The 22,657-nt window shown below is 52.6% G+C and overlaps 1 protein-coding gene across 1 annotated transcript; it reads left to right on the plus strand.

The window, feature by feature from the left end:
- Positions 1 to 1,035: 1,035 nt before the first annotated feature.
- On the plus strand, positions 1,036 to 3,799 carry IUM83_14846 (Inositol hexakisphosphate and diphosphoinositol-pentakisphosphate Kinase; the record flags this gene model as incomplete). The annotated part of the gene is made up of 3 exons (XM_067939620.1): positions 1,036 to 1,352; positions 1,426 to 1,709; positions 3,291 to 3,799. The coding sequence occupies 3 exons, from the start codon at positions 1,036 to 1,038 to the stop codon at positions 3,797 to 3,799; spliced, it is 1,110 nt and encodes a 369-aa protein (XP_067787932.1).
- Positions 3,800 to 22,657: the final 18,858 nt, after the last annotated feature.

Here is a 22,657-nt window from a genome sequence, read left to right on the forward strand (position 1 = left end):
ACGTGTAAGCTAAAGTAGTGAGTCAAGTTAGACCCACTACATCCAGTCCTAGATAAGCGTCAAACTCTGTCATGCTGACGTCATCTTTCCCTTTTGCTGTCATAACTGGGTTCGTCCAAAAGAGCAACGTTTTCTTGAACGTCTTCGTGAAAAAAAGTGTGAATAGGCCAAACCCTTGCTGTTCATCGTACGCTTTCTCTACTGATTTTGGCCTCAGTAAGTGAAGGTCAGTCTGCATCGCTAGTTGGTCTAGATGCGGGAGATCATCATCATGCGAGACAGAGGCCGAAGATCCACTCGCACCACTTCCAACAGTAGTTACTCCATCGTCAACATTTCTCCACAACTTGCTGTTCCAGTCATCATCGTCGGATTTCTCGCTGACGTAGTAGGGATCGAAATCCGAGGTATATTCCAAATCCTCTTCGCTTTCGATGCTGTGCTCGGAGTCTCCACCACCCCGCTCGCCCCCCTTAGTTTCTTCATCTTCCATCTCCACAACGAAAGGAGTCTACCACAGCTAGTTGAGATGTAAGGCCTTCTTGATGGTCTCGAAGCAAAAACCAAAATAATCCGAGCCGACGACCGTACTAGCGTTTTGCGCATCTAAACACTTCATCAAAGCATCCCCCATCTTGTGCGCCGTCTGCCAGCACTTGCCAAGAATCTCAAGGATCCTCACATCTCTTAGCTGTCCTTCGTCTCCAGTGGAGACTCCACCACTCTCGGAGTCCGAGTCGGACTGCTCACACCGCCCACAACATGTGCCAGCACCGCCGAGCACCGAACCAACACCCGACAGCATCCACTGAAAGCACCAGCACCAGTCGCAGCGGAGCACCAGCACCAGTCGCAGAGCAGCACCAGCACTGCTTTCAGCGCAGCCAACTCGCCACACCTCGTCTTGCACACGTCTTCAAGCTGGAGAACGTCTCCGTGCACACGCACCACCACAGCCGGTCGCATTCTTCTCGAAGGGCTTCCCGCTGCTCAAGGCGCAGCAGTACGTGGACTTGTGACGGCCCGTGGTAGTCAATGCCCTGCCCCCCCCAGCACCTGCTGCAGGACCGACGCGAGGTCTACGATGTGCTGCAAGAGCACGGTGTGCCCACGCCCCACCATGTGGTCGTGAGCAGGGACGGATACGCGGGCAGCGAGCAACCAGAGGTGATCGAGAGCGAGGATTTCATCCATGTGAACGGGGTGCGCATCAACAAGCCTTTTGTGGAGAAGCCGGTGGACGGCGAGGACCACAGCATCAACATCTACTATCCCATGAGCGCCGGCGGAGGCTGCAAGCGACGCTTCCGCAACATCGGAAACCGGTCGAGCGAGTACGACCCGCGCGAGCGGTGCGTCAGAGAGGATCCTTCATCTACGAGGAGTTCCTGTCCATGCAGGGCACAGACGTCAAGGTATACACAGTGGGGCACATGCCGAGACCCGCAAGTCACCCGTGCTGGATGGACGCGTTGTGCGAGATTCCGACGGCAAGGAGGTGCGCTACCCTGTCACGGAGAAGCATATTGCCTATCGGGTATGCCGAGCGTTCGAGCAGACAATCTGCGGCTTTGACATCTTACGAGGGCGTGACACGTCGTACGTGTGCGATGTGAACGGCTGGAGCTTTGTCAACAACTCCGAAAAGTACTACGATGACTGCGCGATCCTGCTGACTCGGTATCTGGAGCAGGCGCTAACTGGCGAAAGTCAGGCGAAGCCTTCGTTGCGGACAGCACAGCTTTCGACTCGGTAACCTTCCGCTTTGCACCCGACGCTCCGCCACCAAGTGCTGAGCTCTCAGAGCCTCCAACAGTTCACATGAAGACTCAGGGTTCGATCGGAGGGCAGATCTCATTTGGAGATATGGTGTCGGAGGCAGATGAAGAGCAAAGGCAAATGGATCGGTCGTAAACACACCGTATCACGAGGAGGAACTTCGTTGTGTGTTGGCTGTTATTCGTCACGGCGACCGTACTCCCAAACCGAAAATGACGATGAACGTTTGCCACCCTGCCTTTCTCAAATACTACGAGGATCGACTTCGTCAAGCTGAGCAAGAGAGCGACCAAAGGGACGACAAGGATGGAAAGAAGAAGAAGAAAAAGAAATAGGACCTGAAGTTAAAGCTGTGGGCAATCTGGAACGTCTGCTTCAGGTGAGCAACGACCTACTACACAAGTACGACACGCAAGATGAAGCATTCATGGACTTCTTAGAACAGCGTGAAAACAAATTTGGTGAAAACGCTACAGACCGCGTAAAAGGGTATCACACCCTATGTGACGTGCTACAGCGTTGGCAGCTCGTGGGCATTAATCGGAAGGTGCAGTTAAAGCCGGAAGAATTCGTGACAGTGCCAATTGAAGGAGCTTTTGATGAAAACGGCGAGCAGCTTGTGACTCGACGGGTGAGTAAGTTGCCACTAATTATCAAGTGGGGAGGGGACTTGACCCACACGGGCGAAGGGCAAGCTGAGCACCTCGGTCAGATATTCCGGTGTACGATGTACCCGGGAGGTGGCGGTGGATTGGCGCGCCCTCACTCGACGTTCCGATATGACTTGAAAATTTACACGAGTGACGAGGGTCGTGTCCAAAAAACTGCAGCTTCGTTTGCAAAAGGCTTGCTGGAGCTGGAGGGAGACATCATCCCAATTCTTGTCGGGGGGGGGGGGGGGGGGGGGGTTGTGCTGAAGTCCAAGGATGCCGACTCGATGTTAGCCCAGTCTGGATCATCAGCTCAAGAAATCATCATGTGTGTGAAACAACGACTACACAAGGTTATCCACCGAGGAGATCATCTAACGCGCATGATCCAGGAGAAAGCTCAGAATCGAACAGAGATTGACCGGTGGCAGCTGAAGAAAGCCACCGCTGGACGTCTGCTACCGCTGCCGATGGGACGCTCAGCGAGTGTGAACGAGCTAAGCCAACCTAGAAGCCGCCACGTGCAGTCGTACGCTCCTCGAAAAAGCATATCGAGGGAAGCGGTATCCCGAGTGATGCTGCTAACAGCAGCGTTGGCCTTCAGAAAACACGAGCTCAGGAGCCATTATCACCAGCTGAAATCAAGTATCCGAAGCCATGTGGACACGAAACGCTAGAGGTTATGCGTAAGCGTTGGGAACTGTATCGTGACTTCTACGTCAAGAAGCGGGACACGTACGATCTGTCCAAGCTTCCAGACATCCACGACTGCATTCGGTGCACTACGCGCATCTGAATTTGACGGATGTTCGTGAGCTGCTTGAGATTTCCAGCGCGCTGTCGCATGCCCTTGTGCCGCAGGAGTATGGGATAACGTGGACGAGAAGATCTTCATTGGGTTTGCGATGAGCCGCACGCAGCTGTCCAAGATCAACACAGACTTGGATCTGGGGCGAGACCTGGGTCTTGACGTTCTCAAGCACCACAACACCCATCGGCTGGATGCCTCATACGCCAAGAACGTCAAAGCAACGCATCGGTCTGTGCGCTCGCGCCTCTACGTCACGAGCGAGTCTCATCTTCACTCGCTGCTGAACGTACTTCGCTATGGTCGCGAGGAATGCCCGATCGGAAGCCCCATCGACGAAGAAGCGAAGAAGTGGGTGGAGGATATTCAGGAGCTGTGTTACACAACCGAATTTGCTCTCTGGGTGTTTGAGCGCGTCCGGTTCCCGCTGAATGACCCGCAACGATTCCGGGTCGGGATATCCGTGTCTCTCGGCGCAGACCAAGACCAGCTGACGTCGGATCCAGAGAAGCAGCTCGAATTCGCGCCGCTCAAGATCATCTCGCGCGAGGGTCTCACCTGAGAAGAGGTGATGGACCACGTGGCTGACCGCATCGGCTACGCTGAGCAAAACGAAATCAAGGAGATCAGTCGCTCTGTGGTGAGCAGGAGCGGAGGGAGTACCGAGCGGACACCAGCAGATAGCGCCAACGGAAGCGGGTACGTCACGCCGGTGAAGCGCTCGATTTGCTCACTCAGCAAAAACAGCAGCGACAGCAACTTCAGCAGTGACAACAATGGAAGGCTTAACGATCATTTTTCCCGTCAACCATAGAGAGAAACTTTATTTTGCAACGGTTGTATCACTCTTGCTGTGTGTTTAGATCTGCGATTGGAGCTGCGTCTATATACACCGCTGCTTCAGCGCCTGCTTCTGTTGCCTCAGTACTGGCAAACCCGCGCGCTGTACCGGTCGCAGACGGATCGCGTTTGATCGAGGGCGAACTGCTCACACCGCCCACAACATGTGCTAGCACCGCCGAGCACCGAACCATTACCCGAGGATACCCACTGGAAGCAGCAGCAGTATTCGGAACAGGGGACAGTTGTCCTTCCACATTTCGACAAAGTAGCGTACAACAGACGCGAAAGCTTGTAAGATCTATGCGTCTACAATACCGGGTCCGGGTATCCGTCCTCCTGCGGAGCTCCCAGAGCCTCCGGCGCTGGCACCACACTGTTTTCCTCAGCCGCCTTCACCATGCGTTCGTCACACTGACCCGTCAGTTTGTGCTGGTTCCTATGCAGGAACAGCACTTCTCCGTGCCGCAGAGCGACCCGTTGATATATCGATCGGCCAACGCCGGCAGTGCGTCAATCACGTGGAACAGAGCCTTGAGCTTCATCCACACCAGACGAAACAGGTCCTTGTCGCCGTACACGAACTTGAGCTTCTCGAAGAAGTAGAAGTGTTGACGGCGCGCGTCTTTTTGCAAATGCCATTTTTGAAATGTTATTTTTAATCCCTCATTCACCAATGTCAGAGCCTCTGACAAACAAAACTTTACATGACAGAGGAGCCGACGTGCACACCATCATTACAAGTTGCTTGTAGGGAATTTTGCCCCCCCCCCGCATACAAAGTCCCATATTCAAACTCTAACCAGAGATTAGCATTTCAAATCCACATAGATTAGGGCGCAGAAACAAACCCTTCACAAAACAAGCCTCCTCAGCAAAGCATGGAGATGGATGCAGCACTGGCCAAGTGTGGCCGCCCACGCGGCAAGGCGGCTCAGCAGCAGCAGGACGTGGAGAAGGCCTCGGTGGACGGCGTGGCGCAGGACGTGGCTTCGCAGGTGGCGCCGACGCCCACCAAGCGTGGCCGCCCACGCTGCAAGGCGGCTCAGCAGCAACAGGACGTGGAAAAGGCCTCGGTGGACGACGTGGTGCAGGACGTGGCGTGGCAGGTGGCGCGGACGCCCGTTAAGCGTGGGAGGCAGCGCAAAACGCCTTTTGGGATGCACATGCGGGCGGAGGCAAACATAGAACCCGATGGAGTGTCGCGGGAAGCCCCGACGACTGTCAGGCACGGACGTTCGCGTCGGAACCTTCAAGAACAGGAACGTGGTGTGTGTATTGAAATTACGACGGCAAGGATTTCTGCTGTTTCAAGAAAGCGCAATGGTCGCACAGTAAATTAAGAATCAACGTCAAAGAAGCGGAGAATGCATTCAAGCGCATCAATAGCTCTCGAGACTGCTCCTACGACATACAATGCTGTTGGTGGATATCCTACAACCATCACTAGCTATGCTGACCGAAGGCTTTCTCCTATTGTCGATTCTGAATCTGACGTGAGTATAAGCGACGGTGAAAGCTCAGGTGAAGAAGAATATGACACCGTTGAAGACGCCAATCAACTACTTGTCGATGAGGAAAAAAATAATCGCCAAAGAGCTGAGGTTCTTACAACGGCAGTCGATGTGAACATCTGCAGACCAGAAGACCGAGTAAACTACGATGCACTAGATTCTGATGGACCCTCGGATGACGGGCAGGATACAGACCCTGATTTTGAAGAAGACATTCGCTTTGTGGACACCAGCGCAACTTGGACTGGCGCTGCATTAGCCGACTATATGGCAGAGGCTGGCGGTGATATGAACGATGACGACGCTTTGCTAAAGATTGCCAAAAATCGAAATGAGATCAAGGCATGGCAAGAGAATGGGTGGGATCTTGGTAAGCGTGGTCGTTTAATTTCATGTTAGACAGAATGTTCTCGTACTAATATTTTCACGTCATAGAGGAGAAAAGCTGTGCTTCACAAAACGAGTATCGGGGGTTGTACAAGGGCGAGTGGGGTCCTACGCCAGAGGTTCTTGATTGCGCAGAATCTCCTTTAGAACTGTTTTGGTTCTTTTCCACAGAGCTTGTTCAAGCATATTGCTGACGAGAGCAATCGTTACGCAGCCCAGACAGTGATTCCACGAGCGCAAAAAATAAAGAAGCAACAAGAAAAAAACAAGCGAAGTGGTGTGCGTTCGAGGGATGTTGAGTCCACAAAGCAGATCCGCCAGAGATTACGGGCAATGAAGACAAATAGGGCGCATGAGCTTGCCGTCGTGATTGGCCTCTTGATAGCACGTATGATGTACCCACACAAGCGACGCCTGTCAAACCATTGCTGCGTGTTATCAGTCGGCGCAATTCCTGCAGGGACATTTGGATCATGGATGCCGCGGAATAGGTAATATTTGTCTGCATCGATGGATATACTTGTACTGCTGACATTTTCGTGTGCATTGTGTGGATTTGATGATATAATACATCACCTTCATTTCGCTGACAATAACGATCCAAGAGCTAAATGTGATCGAGCCTGGAAAATCCGTCCCGTAATTGACACGCTTCAGAACACATTTAAGAAAGGATATCGACCAGGGCCTGTACTTTCGTTTGATGAAGGAATGATACCATCGCATTCCAAATTCAATGACACAAGGACATTTATGCGTGACAAACCCCACAAATGGGGCACAAAGTTGTTTCTAACCTGCTGCCCACCTACGTCCTAGTGTCTACGGTAAGAATTTTCTCGGCCAGCTTTCGTCACTTATACTAATCATGCTGGTTGCTTTCTGCATTCTAGCCTTGAGGTATCCTGCGGCAAAAAAGCACATCTTGGAGGTCCCCAGACGATCGATGATAAATCCGGTCCTGCTGCAGTATTGCGGAATCTCAACATGGTTCTGCCGGAGAACCGCAATGCGCACCACACTGTCGTCATCGACCGGTTTTACACGTCCGTTGCTCTAGCATTAGAGCTGCTTGCGCACAAGATTTATACAGTGGGGACCATTCAAACCCAGCCAATCGGTTTCCCCAGTGAGCTCAAGGATAAAAGAAAGAAGAGACCAGGTAGCATCCCGCGCAGAACATACCAGGTAGCACGGTGAAAAGCAGTGCCAGATATGACAGTATGTCGCTGGTGGGACAGCAAACTGGTGTACATGTTGGCAACAGGAGCCAGTACACAATAATTCACCATTCGTAAGTCTGCGTGTGCTGTGATATATTTGATTTGCTTTTGACAACAAGTTGTGTGTTTTTGCTTGTAGGTCGCAATGCCTGGAGTGAAAGTGAAGAAAGCGTTGTTCCATGTCCGAAACTGGTCAAGGACTACCACCACAACATGGGTGGGGTTGATGTGCATGACCAGTTGCGGTTGCAGAGAAACCCCGTTCAAATGGCTTCCACGTTCAAGAAATACTACAAAATGTACGTTTCACGGATAATGCCAGCTTTATCGCTCACTGACACGATCGATATTATTCTTTTAGGCTGTTTCTCGGACTTCTCGATCTTGCGCTCGTGAATTCATATGTCGTTCACAGGGCCTACTATGCTGGTGTTGGGAAGCGTGGCTTGAGCCATTCTGAGTTTCTAACATCATTGCAAGCCCAGTTACTTTTCCATGAGACCAGAGCATATGACAGACAACGAAAGCGTACGTGCAGCTCACAACCAGCTAGCTGAAATGTTTTCTAATTATTTCTTGGTTGGTTTGTTGCAGGTCTCGGCTGTACACTCTTCATCCCCAACTAGCGTATTAGCGTTTCGCCCTCAACGAGTAAACATCCCGGCGGAACATGTGCCGGTAGAAACAGAAGACTTTGACAAAGAAGTTGGTCATCCAGATAGAAAGCGCATGGCACGGACATGCAAAGTGTGCAGCCTCCTAGCTGAAAAAGGAAAACGTGGCAAGAACACGAAGTGGCTATGTGAAGCTTGCTCTGCAAAGCACCCTGGAGAGTATGTACTTGCACTTAGCAAATGGTCATTGATGTCTTTGCTAATATGTGATGAATTCTTCTGTAGTGTGTATCTTTGTCAGCTCGTGCGGCATAATTAGGTCGGAACAATGAAGTCCTGCTTCGCTATATACCACGGAGACTGGGAATGTGGAAAGCGTATTCCCATGATCTCTGACGAGCGCATTCAATATCGAAAGCCCAACGGCAAAAGGAAGAGGCACGCCGCGCAAGGAGTGTAAGCGATATCGGCAAGGTGTCCAAGCTGACTCATACGAACATTTGCCGGTCCGTTACCGTGGAGGTGTCCTGCTTGGTTGACAGTCTGTGGCTGCTAAGGAGCGGTGGTGGGGTCGAGCACTTCAAAAACCTGCGCAAGAACTGCTGCAATCTGGTCGACACTTGGGGAACGCATGTAGCGCCGCTGCTAAACGGCTAAAACCTTGCAACGTGAATATTGGCTGGTGAAACAAAGCAGCTACTCTGGAAATCAACTTCAGGAAATATTTCAACGAGTTTGTACCGTCACGAGCTGGATGCGGATATGACAAAAGCAACCTCCCTGTGTTTGCGAATAAGTGTGCTGCTCCTGTCTCACGTGTTCGTTGTGGTGCTTTTTGATATCACGATTATTGGCACCGACTGCGACCCGTTCTCGTGAATGAACTTGGGTGTCGGTATGGTTACCATGGCCACGCCTTCTTCGCTATTACGGCTTCGCAGACCGTGCGTTTGCTCTCATCTACTACGCGCGATTTATACTTCCATGAGCGTGCATCACAGACATACAAGGTATTCTGTGACTTCGGTGGCTTGAAGTTGACATAGATCCCTTCCTGTTGTGTGAATGGCACTCTGTACTCAATCATACTCTGCAACATGGCCGGCTTTGCGGACGTCGGTGCTGTGATCGTGTACGCTTTGCTGCCTAGCTCAGCATGCTGATGCAGATGGACATGAATCATGTGAACAAATCCAAGACGTGTTTGAGCAGAGTATTGAGTTGATTTCGAGCGATTCTTGTTGAGTCGTTAGAAGCTTTCTACGGGTGGCTACGTATATTATTCAGCTGAATCGTAATGTACCGCGCCAAATCGTTATGCATCTCGGTATAAGTGTCTATCAAGCGTGAGTTTAGATTTGCCTTGTTGACGAGGCGGTCGATGATGTCCGTAACCTTTTCAATGGGAAAGTCTGGCTCGTTGTCAACCCACTGGGAGTGGCAGCATCTAAAGAAGATGGTCGTGTTCGTTTCCTGCTCTACGTAAGATGTCAGTTAGAAATAATCTGTGAAGTGAAATAAATGAACGTCAACTGCGTTTGCCCAGGAGCTCCTCCAGACGCCTATTAGCTTCACGCTGAAAGCAATTGCGCAAATTGATAGGGTTGCCGGTCTCGGTAAAAGGAAAAAGGAATCGATCTTGTGGCAACCTGCTAACCACTCCACGAACGTACTTCTCCTGACCCGCAATAAATCGAATTTGGTAAGTTCCTTGGTTATCGACTCGCCGGATGGTCACGGCAAACCCGTGAACTTTAGTCGCATCTTCAGGAGCCTGGGTTATGCGATTTTCACGCCCTCTCAGCTCTGCAGCAATTTCACCATGAACAGCAAGCAGTGCACTCATTCGCACGCCAAGCTTTTCAAGTAGCGCCTGGCGTTCTCGGTGATTCGTGCGGACGAGCTCTTGGATGGTCGATGCGTGGGTATGTATAATGTCCTGGATAATGCGATCTTTTCTGTTATTTTCGTCGCGAAGTCTCTGAGTCGTCTGGTTCCTTGTTCGTGGCTCGGATGAGGAGGCCGGAAATGGTGCAGGGGAGCCCTCCTCCCTTCGAAGATCAGCGCGGAGTTCTCGAAGCTCTTGATCCGCCAGACGAAGGTCTTCGCGGGCGAGGCGTAGGTTGTTTTGCGCGAGGCGAAGTTCCTCGCGGAGGGAGGCGTTTTCTGCGCGAAGTGCGGCTAGCGACATTTTCGCTCTTTTTGCAATGAAGAAAGCGTTTCGCACTGGCTTGACGAAGGCTAATTCTGGCCACGAATTGAAGATAGCCAATCAGATAGTGCTTCTCTCTTGTATCGTGTTTCTGCTCGTGTTGTGGACCAGCTATGACGAAAGCCCTTGATTTTTTTCCCTTTATGCGTGTCGTGACGCCCTTTTACTAATTTCTTCTGGTGGTACCGCATTTTTTTCTGCTGTAATCTGTACGTTGTATGTGTCAATTTGTCGAGTCCTCCGACATGTAGTTTTTTTTTTTCGCAAATTTGATCAAGACATGTCAGAGGTATGTCAGAGGTATGTCAGAGATGGGTCGAGTTACATTCGACGTATATACATAAATTTGCCGATGCAGTACAAAAGTAAGCCGCATTTAGTATGACCATACAAATACTCATATGAGTTCATGATGGAGCATCCGACATGTTATAAGTGATTCCAGCAAAAAACTTGTAGCCGGTGAACGAGGGGTTAAGTAAACTTTTGGGTCGTGTTATTGTGTCTATTAAGGTATTGTGATCCTAGAGATCATATACGCTCTCTTAGGGAGCCCAATATTTGTATGGAAACAATTTCAGCCAATTGCGGACGATGTTGTGCTCGTCTTACAGACTTATTTGACCTTTAACATTACCGTGGTACAAGGGTTAAGAATGACGGAGTGTAGGGCGGTAGGCCGGTAGGCCGCTGTACCAGACTGTATGTGATGTAGTCGAAGGTTGGGCTCGTAGAAGGCACAAAGAAAAGTGATATTGTAACTTAAAGTCCGTACTCTCTTGTACTCTAGACTAGCTACTCACTTCATGGCCACTGAGGGGGGGGGGTCCCACTGGTAACTCTTGAGTAGGTGTTTTTGAGAACCTAACCTGATTCATTACTTTCCTACTCGATAACCCGTCAGAAGGTGCGGATTTTTGCAGTAGGATTTCTGCTACTGCAAAAAATCTTGAGTAGGGGGCGGGGGAGAAGGTCTCATGGCGAAGAAGAAGCAGCAGAAGCAGCAGGGCGAATCTCGTGCTCGAGGGCCTAACTGGACTACAACGGAGATCCTGAAGCTCATCGAGGCATGGCGAGTTGAGCTGAATACCCCAGCAGAGAAGGGGGAGTCGACGGCCCTTCTTAACAGGCGAGTATTCGAGCAATTCAAGACGCTGTGTGGTGGCACCACGTCTCGCAGTGAGAAAGCAGTCATCGACAAGAAGAACAACTTGCCTGTTGCATACAAGTTCATAGTCGCATTTAACAACAACCGTGTGGTCGGATCAACCAACCAGTCTTGTTGGTTTAAACTGTCACGCGAGCAAAAGAAAGCCATCAAGGCTGCTAACAAGACGGACGCTCGCAATGCCGACACGGATATAGCCGTATTCAATGCTTTGAAGAACTTCTTAGGCGGTGATGACTCTGTCGAGCCTTCCGCTTTAGTTTCCTCTACGCCTATCTTTGAGAGAGAGGATAGTAGTGCTCCTCGTCAGACACATTTTGCGGACTTCGCTGACAACAACCAAACACGGATGCAGCGCAATCTCGTGCAGTGGTGGAGACGAAGGCCTTTTCGTTGACAACATCCCTTCGTCGCCAGGTTCTGATGGTGTGTCCGACGACCAAGAAAACACGCAGGAGAACAACCCCATTCAAGGCAAAGAAAACGAAAGCAGATTTCGGAGCCAAGTAATGATCAACGCTTCCTCATGAATTTGGTTCAGCTACAGACGGATACTATGGTTAACAAGTTCGAGGAAATTCGAGCCGATCGTCGTGCCGCTCTACGACAACGTGTCAAGGAAAAGCTGGAGAGCCGCGAACACCAGGAGCGCGAGAGGGAGCGCGATCGCGAGCTTCTGCGCGAGTTATTTTGGAGGCGCGACTAGCGCGGGTTTTGTTCTTACAAGCTCGGTTTCAGACGGCAAGCATATCAATCCAAGTGCACAAACAGCGTCGGCTACGCGTCGAAGTATCTCGCTACACGTCGATAGACCGATTCCAAACTTCTCATGCAGCACCCGTAGCGTCACGCCGTGAGCACTATAATAGAGAAACGCGAGCAGCACATTTCTTGCCGGAACAGCTTCACGGTAGTTCTTATTTTCCCGCGTAATACGATTTTCCACCATGGCAAAGAGCTTTACAAACGTAAGTTACCGCATCCTAAAGCTGCCATGAAAGCGTTCATCATCGAACAGTGACTGGGAGGCGGCAACCAGCTCACGGATCTATTCCCTACTACGCGGCTTCACCCACCACTTTTCTTCGTCATTGCATCGGTCGGCCCCGACAGACAATCCACTGGTACAGGCATTGCCACTGAGCAAGTACTGCACTGCTTCATCAGTGTCGTCACTGTCCTCGCCGCCGCTAGATGATGCGTAGCCTCGAGACAGAAACCTATGCAGAACTACTAGCGTTCCGCTAGCCAGCTCTTCCATCGTCAAGCAGCTCTTTGGAATGGACGAACGGCCGCGCCTCCTCAAAATATGCCGGTGGAACCACAACTCATGATTTCGCTGGATTTATTGAGTCGCCAATCTTGAGTAGCCTACTAAAAATTTGCCGGTGGGACCCCCCCCCCCCCCCCTCACACACACACTCCTTGTTGTATGCAATGTTTTAGTTGACGGTCGTCCCGTAATACGTACCACAACAAATATAAATTACGTGCTCCGTAATAAATTACGGAATCAGTAACATATAACGCAGTGCGTTACACTGTACCTGTGCCCGAGAAATTGTCTCATTCACAAAACGCCCCGAACTCCCTGTGGCGGATACTACGTATGTTCCCTCAGCTAGTCGATTCGGACGACGAGGAATGGAGCAGTTCGTCCAGTGATGAAGTGATGAATGACATTGCCGTGTGTGTCGCTGCAGCGACGCAGGCGCTTGCCATTAGAGAAGATTATTTCTGTCAGCAGCGGGTCATTTGGAGCGACCACGTAGCAGTCCTACGGCGGCGAAGCTCGTTTGAGAGGAATTATCGGATGGATGAATGTAGTGGGTCTAACTTGACTCACTACTTTTGCTTACACGTTGCGCAACGTGTATGAGGAAGCGTAAGTACTTAGTAATTACTTAGGTTAATTATATTTGAATACACAAATATAAGTTAAATAAGAAAGGATTCCAAGTGACTTAGATTAGCTAAAATGTGAACTGTATTGCTTGTAAATTGATCTTCCTCTAAAATCTGCTAAAAACTGTTTATCATCTATGAAAGGGGTTGGCAGCGGCTGGGTGTCAGATCCCCGCTAATATGCACATCTCTGATTGGTAGAAAGATGCTGCTTTCTACCAATAGGATCTTTTTGGGTATGTGTGGACCACTCACTGTGGTGGTCCAGTTCAATGTATCCATCGGTGTGTCTTACACCAATGTGAGGAAGTATCCAAAACTTTTAACAGATAACCTATCTGTTAAATTCACAAGTGGCTTGCAGCCACTTGTACGTGTAACCCCGTTACACCATCCCCCCCTTAAGGTTAGACGCGCGGGGTCTCCGCACGTCAATCTTCGGAATTGACTATTCGTCAATTCTCCGCGTTTGGAGAAGAAACCCGCGCTCATTCAACGATGAGCGCGCCACAGAAGAAGACCTCGAAGTCGGTGGGGAGTCATCTCTCCATCGACGACTACTTCGAACGCCAGAAGGCGAAGTACGGCGACGTCGTCGACTTCGACGACGACGATGAAGACATGGAGGACGAGAAGGACTCATCCTCAAAGCGCAAAGACTCAGTGTCGAGCGAATCGCTCGACCCTCACGCCAAGAACGTTCGCCCGCGTGAAGGGGACGAATCGGACGCTTCGAGTTCGAAGCGTTCGCGTACTGAGAGCGATACCCCACTCGCTTCCGCTGGGGCTCTCAGTACTCCGCGCGCTGCTGCTGCAGCGCGTGATGTCAAAGCTCAAGGCTCTCCGCGCGCTGCGCCTGCAGCGCGCGATCCATGGATGCCGTCCGCGTCCGAGATCGCGGACCGGTATGGGAACTCGGTACCTCCGAATGAGGTGCCGCTGTACGTATGCAGCGCCATCAAAGATGACGCTGTGGCTGCCGAGCTGCACTTTGATGCGGAAACGCATCAAAGGCGCGATTACTACATCGGACTCTTTCATGAGCTCCGATGGTTTCAAAGCAAGAAGACATCTTCTCGCAGCAAAGTGCCCGAATGGCAGGCACTTTGTCAAAGTTGGAACGCCTTTGTTGAAAACTTCAACAAGAGGCGGAGTGCTTACCGTGATCGGATTAAGCAAGCGCGTGATCGCTTCGAGACGTACTCGAAGCGTGGAAAGCTGGAGCAACTCCACGTTGCTGCGGAGGAGGCAAATGTGCCGTGCGCTGTGCCCGAGGGCTTTCAGTGCACGCAGTGCTTCCCAGGCGCGGTCCGCTTGAGCGACCGCGACCTGAACGGGTACACGTCGTTCCGTGTGCCCGAGAGTCTCAAAGAGCTCCGTGCTAAGTTCTTAGCACGTGAGGGTTCGGGCGCTAGCGATGATCGCAGCGCTCGTGTTACTTCCGCTGCGCCAGCGCGTACTGCTCCTCGTACGCCCTCACCATTTCCGGAACGTCCTCCAGCAAGACGTTCCGCGGCTCCCATGTATCTCGATGGGGAGGGAATCCTCTCCAACGAATACGAAAACGAGCCCCTTGAGGGTTCGTTTTCGGGATACTATGGTCAACAATCCGCTCAACAATCCAGCGGGTTGAGCCGCGGGCGTCACGGATCGGCGGTGGCGGGGGTGGGAACACGCCCCGGGTATGATCAGCCCCGGGCTGATCAGTATGCGCCTCTCCACGACCGGGTGACCGTCGTGGAGCGTCTGCAGGGTGCTGAGTTCGCCGCCCTGAAACAGGAGCTGGCGAACCAGAAGGCCCAAGTCGCGGCGGTCTCGCAGACCGCCTCGAATATCCAGGTCGAGCTGGGGACCCAGATGAAGGGGTTGCTCCAGCGCGTCCGCGCGCTAGAGGAGAGACTACTCGTCGCCGAGGCCAAGGCTTCCGCTTCTGCCTCGGCTCCTGCCGAGGCTTCGGGTCAGCCGAGCTAGATGGCTCGTGCTGCCGGTATGGCTTCAGCCGTCCGACGTAAAAGGTCGGATGGAGGCGCATGCTAGACGGTATGTCTAGTGTGTATGCGTTGCCGTGCCGTGCCAACACAGTGAACGGCCCGATGAGGCGCGGAGCAAGCTTACTTGCTCCGAAATCCGAAACTGCATGTTTAGGCAGGTTTTGAGTAGCTAACAAAACCAATGAACTAACCTTAAATTCATTTGTGTTGCCTCTGCCCGCATTGTCTGCGTTCAGCTTCTGTTGATCAACAGAAGCTGCTATTGTGTCTTGGACAAACCGAATCACGGCTTGTCTTTTGGTGATGAAACTGATTGCATCCGAGCTGAAGTCATTCAGCTCGCTCTCCGCTAGAGGCCCGGCCTCTGCGTGGTTCTTTGCGGTGTCTGCGCCCTGCGCAGACCCGTGGTCGTTGGCCTTGTTGTTGGGGGAGTCTGCGTCCTGCGCAGACTCATGTGGTTTGTCCATTGTTGCAGCTGACACTGTGCAAGTGTCAGCGGTTTTCTGCGGCTGCTGTATTGCAGTCGTAGATCCTCCCCCACTTAAAGTGGGAGCCATCACTCCGAGTAAACTCGGTAGGCGTGGATGCCGCATGGCATTCACGTAGAACGGTGTATGCCCGGTCGAGGCATGCACTGAGTTGTTGATGGCAAACTCTGCCATCGATAAGCACTCACTCCAGTATTGGAACGAGTGAGCGTAGCTCTTCAACATATCGACGAGCACGCGATTCACGCGCTCGGTTTGACCGTCCGTCTGCGGATGATCCGCAGTCGACATGGAAAGCTGGCTCCCAAGAAGTGTAAACACTTCTTGCCACAGGTGCGCTGTGAAGCGCGGGTCTCTGTCCGACACGATGTCGGACGGCATGTCATGGTGTTTGAACACCATGTCGACGAACAGACGGGCCGTCTGCTTCGCGGTCACTTCTGCCGGCACCGCAGCAAGATGTACCATCTTGCTGAAGCGGTCTACAAAGACCACAACACCGGTGTTCCCTCCGCTATCCGGGGGAAGACCAAAGATGAAGTCCAAAGACATGGACTTCCAACACTCCGACGGAGTCGGTAGTGATTGCAGTGGAGCCTGTGCGAATGGCTTCGTCACACACTACGTGAAATGGGCGCTCTTGGTCAGCCACTGCCAAGATCGGCGCCTCAGTCAAGCCCTGCTTGACTGCATCGAATGCCTTTTGGCAATCGGGTGTCCAATTCCACACAGCTTCCTTCTTAAGAAGCTGTGACAGCGGGCGGATCTTGCCCGCATAATCCTCCACGTACTTGCACAAGTACGTGGCCAAGCCAAGGAACTGCCTCAGTTCCTTGACACTTGAGGGCGTTGGCCATTCATTTATCACTCTGACCTTTTCCGGGTCAGGGCGAACGCCATTCTTCCCTACGAGACACCCGAGGACGGGTATCTCGCTCGCCCCGAAGATACACTTCTTCAGGTTCGCGTAGAGCTTATGCTTTCGCATAAGCTGAAGTAGCTTCCGGAGATGCACCCTGTGCATCTCTACGTCGGTGTTCCCGTCTACAGCCCGGCTGTGGACGAACACATCATCGAAGTAGCTCGGCGCGAAGTCGCGCACCGAGCGCAACAAGTGCGTCACGCACCTGTTGAAGGTCGCAGGGGCGTTCTTAAGCCCCTGCGGCATTACTAGCCATTCCCAGAGCATGCCGCTTGGTGTGCTCACTGCCGTGAGAGGGATATCGCTCTCACGCATTAGGATCTGATAAAATCCATCTCGCAAGTCGAGAGCACTGTAAACGGTGCTCCCGGCCATCGAATCGATGATAACATCTTTTCGCGGTATCGGCGTCTGCGCCGGTACCGTCGCATCGTTCAGCTTGTTGTAAGCATGAACGATACGCCATCCGCCCTGTGGCTTTTTGACACAGAACGTCGGAGCACTGTGCGGGGACTTTGATTCCCGCACTTGTCCTGCTTTACGACGACTTTCAAAGAAGTCGTCGATCGCTTTCACTTGCTCTCGCGGCAGTGGCCACTGCCGCGTGACACAGTACTTCGTGCCCGGCACGAGATCAATCTCGTGCTGAATGCCCTTATCCAGCGGAAGCTCCGCAGGAATCTCTTCCGGGAGTACGTCTTTGTACTCCCTCAACAATTCGTAATAGGGACTCGACTTCAGCGAGTCCCAACCTTGTTCCTCGAAGCGCTCTCGCTTCGTCTTCGCACTGAGAGTGTCTTCACTCTCAGTGGTACTTCCCATGAAGAGCTGTCTCAGCTCTTCGCTCTCGCTCGCCGTTCTTTCGCTGTCCGAAAGAACGCAGACTTGCTCGATGCGTCCATCGTGCAAGTCAACTCCGACGCCGTCGTCGGAGGACTAGCGAGTTCCATGTCACGATGCTGGAATCCAGTATCGGTGCGCGTCAAGACGCTTAGCGTCTTGACATTCGGCGTCACCGCCTCTGTCTGCCCGGCCGACCGTTCTTGTAGCGTCTCGGTCCCGGACCGAGACTTGCGCAGCGTTTTCCGCTTGCGCCGTCTTCTTGTTGTGCGGAGCCCGGCTCCACACAGTTGTTCTTCTGGTCCAGGCCCGGCCATGGACGGTTGTTCGCCGGAGGACCCTGTCCGCGGGTGCGCGGTATCAAGCCCGGCTTGACCGCATGTTCCTTCGTGCAGCCCGGCTGCACGGTAATGTGTCCCTTCGCCGGCAGACCCTGTCTGCGGGCACGCGATATCAAGCCCGGCTTGATCGCGTGGCGCTTCGTCGTGCAGCCCGGCTGCACGACAGCATGCAAATTGCGTCAGTGCGGTACGTTTGCAACCGTCCGCACTGTTTGTAGCGTCAACTCCCGGAGTTGACACGCCTTCGTCACCTCGACGCCATTCATTGGCGGAGCCCCTCATGACCGAGGGTGCGTCGGCTCCGGGAGCCGACGCGTCGTCGTCGACCTGACCGCTTCGGGTCAGGGACTGTCCCTTACACGCTTGAACGTGGGTGTTGGTTCCCGGAACCAACACACCTTTTTCTTCCGACGTCGGCAGCATTGCCGACGTGGGTCTCGCTTGTGTGCGCCCTCGCGCACCTCTTGGACACTCCGGGACAGCATCATTAAGCGCTGTCTCGACTGGTGAGCCGCGCGCACCTGCTGGTGAGCCGCGCGCACCGGCTGGTGCGCGCGCTGCGGTAACAGGGCCATCGCTCTCTGTTCCGCTGTCGCGTCCGAAGCGCACGAGCGTGCGCTTCTTCCAGTCTATCACCGGATCATGCTGTGCAAGCCACGGCATGCCCATTACCACGTCGAACTTAACGTCCAGATCCAGGACGATAAAGTGTTGGACAAACACTCGTTGTTTGTACGAGAAGCGCATGCTTACGACGCGCTTTTCGGTCTTCACGATGGCACCTGTTGCCAGCCGTACCCCCAGAAGACTTCGAGGTGTATCTACCTCCGCGAAGTCAAGTCTCGGCAGGCTTCGTAGTCGAACAAAGTTGTTCGACGCGCCTGAATCTACCAAAGCTCGAAGAGAGTCACTCGCTCTCTTCGAGTAAACCTTCAAGATGACTAGGTTCGGCCTGTCATCTTGTTTCTTGCAGTGAGAGCTGGTCTCACTGGGGGCTGCAGTCCTCAGTGTCGCGTGCCCGATGTCGGCACGCGTGACTGCATTACCAGTAGGGCGCCCCGCGCCTACTGGATGTTCGCTTTTTTGTTGGTCCGCGGTGATGCCTAGCATCGCCATGACGGCCACCTCCAGGGGGCATGGGAGCTGTACACTCCCGTGCAAAGTGACCGATCCTTCTGCAACGGAAGCATCGCACGTTACCTCCCTGCTGCTGGTAACCAGCAGTTGTTCGTTCAAGAGGTCCATCGGTTCTGGACCTCCCGTCCTCACTACCGGGCGCGGTTGTGGCCTCGATACATTTACATGGAGTTTAGCCTGCCGCAGGCTAAACTCTTCTTGCATTGCGAGAGTAATCGCAGCTTCGACAGTACTCGGGTACTCTCGGAAGAGATAGGTCTTCACGGGCCCATCAATAAATCCCTTCATGAACGTGACGACCTTAGTCGCCTCGTCAATTGGATTGGGCACGATATTTGAGACCAAGTATCGTGCGCGCTGCGCGTAAGCATGAACGTCATGCTTACCCTGTTGAAGGTCGAGGAACTCCGCCCTCGACCGGAACTCGTTTTGCGGGGGCTCAAACGCTTGTTTGAGCTCCTCTTTGAACACTTCGTACGTGCTGAAGCACGTAGGATCGGAGAGTCGGCGTCCATACGCCCAACTCCTTGCGCGTCCGCCAAGGCAGGACATGGCGAACGCGACCTTCGACAGCGGGTCGACAATGCGTCGAGCCGCTATGGCTGTGTCGAGCTCGACAAGCCATCGGAGGAGAGGCTCGCCCTCTCTTCCCACGTAATTGCTTGCGCTCAATTTCAATGATTGAGCACGCGGTGTCGTCCCTGACGACGCCGTCACTGAGGAAGCAGCATCACGCTGCTCCTTCATGATGAAGCCCAGAGCAACACCATGTTGCTCCGTCGGCGATAGCGTACGCAGCATCGTGGCTATCGCCGCTTCTCCAATGACTGTTGACAGTCGTTGGAGGGCCTCCCACTCTGGGTCAGACAGGTGGGGGCAGTCAGCGCGTGCAACATGCGTTGCAGGCGTGTTGGAGCTCTCCATGGGCACCTCCGTGCTCATGTGGTTCTCGGCTCCGCGTTCGTACACCGCGTACGAACGTCAAGCAGTCGGTCGTTGGACGGACTACAAAGTGCTACCAGGTGTAGTGGGTCTAACTTGACTCACTACTTTAGCTTACACGTTGCGCAACGTGTATGAGGAAGCGTAAGTACTTAGTAATTACTTCGGTTAATTATATTTGAATACACAAATATAAGTTAACTTAGACAAGACTCCAAGTAGCTAGTTTAAGGTAAAATGAGAACTGTATTGTTTGTAAATTGATCTTCCTCTAAAATCTGCTAAAAACTGTTTATCATCTATGAAAGGGTTGGCAGCGGCTGGGTGTCAGAGCCCCGCTAATATGCACATCTCTGATTGGTAGAAAGATGCTGCTTTCTACCAATAGGATCTTTGGGTATGTGTGGACCACTCATTGTGGTGGCCCACTTCAATGTATCCATCGGTGTGTCTTACACCAATGTGAGGAAGTATCCAAAACTTTTAACAGATAACCTATCTGTTAAATTCACAAGTGGCTTGCAGCCACATGTGCGTGTAACCCCGTTACAATGAAGGTTCTTTTGATCATCTGTTGGAGTTGCTGCGCCCAGATCTGCAAGTAGATGCGCTCATGTCGACGGTTCGCACTGGCGAAGACCCGATTTCTGCCGAGGTAGTTTTGCACTGTACACTGCGATGGCTAGCTGGCGGATCTTACCTCGACATTTGCACTATTGGCCACATTAGCCACGCTTCATTTTATCGCTGCCTCTACAAGGGGGTTAACGCAATAACCACATGCCCTGCTCTGGTCATCAAGCTTCCGAGAACACACGAAGAGATCGAGTGGACAGCAACCGAGTTTGAAAAGTGTAGTCACGAAGTTGTATAGGCATGCTCGCATCCAGATCCGCTCGCGAGCTCGTATCACCAAGACTGGCTAAACGTCCAGCAAATTCGTCAGAAAACAAAACGCTCAAAAGTCTAAAAGGGCATAGCTTCTGCTTCAGGGGTGGATCACTTCGAGCTTTCTTCTTCTTCTTAAACAACGCATCGTAAGAAGTCTCGTTAATCTTCCTCTGAATGATCAAGTCGACCATAGCTACTTTAATCTTGTTCTTGTAGCCATGGACACCTAGCTTCTTGCACAAAAATCGTAGTTGCTTGTACTTAAACGACGACCTGGGTAGATCTTTGATGTACAGAAGTATTTTTTTTTCTCGTTCTGCACTTGCTCCGTGTGCTGCTCCGTGTTCTGATCATCACCTGCACGCTCGCTAGATGTGAGTTCCTCCATAATGACTTCAACGTCGCCGAGAGTGATAGAGTCCAGTTCAGGGCATAGAGAAGCAGCATCAGCGGAAGCCGACGCGCGAACAAAATCATGGCCAGCGAGCAGGGCATCAGCGCGTTCACTGCTTTCGACGATATCCTCACACTTCTCCTCCTCTGCCTGGTGATACTCGTGTCGCGCTGGTGGGGGGAGCGTGGTTTCGCTGCTCGCATACTGCGCTAGGCGGGGAGAATGACTGCCGCCACTACAGCCAGACAACTCGTCTGCTTGAGCGAGAGGACGGAAGGTGCATGCGATGGTCGTGTCCTGGGTGTCGGAGGTAGACACGTCGTCAGCGCTGGGACCCGAGAGCAAGTCAGAGGAGCTCGCGCTGGGCTGGACAATGGTGCGCATCAACCCTCGAGGGCGTTCCATTTGGATGGAGAGTCTGAATCTGGGCAGCCTACCACGGACAGCGCACACACACCCCTCGCGTAGGGCGTAGGGGGCCTACCGATCCGTGATCGAAAATTCCCTCGAGGTAGCCCCGACTGCTGCACAGAGCCGCTGCGCAGCCTACCCCAGCCTACCGAGCCTACCGCACATCCGCTCCGTTAAGGACGGCACTAAGGGTGAGTTTCTTATCTTACAAGCGTTTGTGTGCCGCAGTCGCACCGGTATTGCGTCATCCTGGGCATGCTTGGTTGGGGCGCCAAGGCATATCACTCGAGTGCAAGGTTCATCTCGCGATTCGATTGCTGGCAGGAGGCGCTATCGATATCCGCCGTGTCATCGGTTCAAGCCATTCCTACGCGAACAGTATCGCTATCGCTGTTATGGAAGCAAGAACAGCTTCGCCTGGTTTGCGTATTGCTTTCCCATGTCATCAACCAGTCGCGGGTCTGCTGCAGCGGATTTCAAGGCGAGAAGCTCAAGTGGGGTTTTAGACGGGTGCGTAGAAACTTTGGACGGTTGGCTTTGTCACATTAGGGCACCTTCCGAGGAGGATGCAGGGTCTGTAGCTATTTCAGCGGCCACTACATGCACTATGGGATCAACGTACAGGACTGTTGTGGTGCGTTCAGTCGATTCATTTTCGTGGAGGCTACCCACCCAGGAAGGACCAACGATTGCCGTGCATAACGCGGAGAGTATGCTCTCTACTGTGATTGAAGGACTGGAGCGTGGGTTTTACGTAGTTGGTGATGCCGCGCATACGGCCACGGATCACTTGACTACTCCTTTCGTGGCTCTCAAGCGTAGCGATTCTGACTTCTACGCGAATGATTCGTTCGATTTTCATCTCTCTTATCCCAACTTAACCTTTACTTCCCACAGAGCCCACGGGTGGGCTCCACAGCCCACGCGTGGGCCCACCTATAAATATTAGTTTAGAAGCTACTGCAAATACCTAGTGTACGTAGTTCGTTTAAAAATAGAGAGGAAGGTCTGAGCTATCCAGCGCTTTTTTTTCGGTCACAAACGAAGCTGTCTTCATGGTAAAACTCGCTGTGGGAAATCGTGTTCAAGGAAAGTCTAAAGGGACACTGGGCAAGGAGGGTGTCGTTCTGTCGATCGACAACAGCAAACGCCAGCCATGGTACAGCGTTCAGTGGGGCGATGGATCAGTACAGGCAGTGT

Source organism: Phytophthora cinnamomi, assembly GCF_018691715.1.
Source record: "Phytophthora cinnamomi strain GKB4 chromosome Unknown Contig56, whole genome shotgun sequence".
Lineage (NCBI taxonomy): Eukaryota > Oomycota > Peronosporomycetes > Peronosporales > Peronosporaceae > Phytophthora > Phytophthora cinnamomi.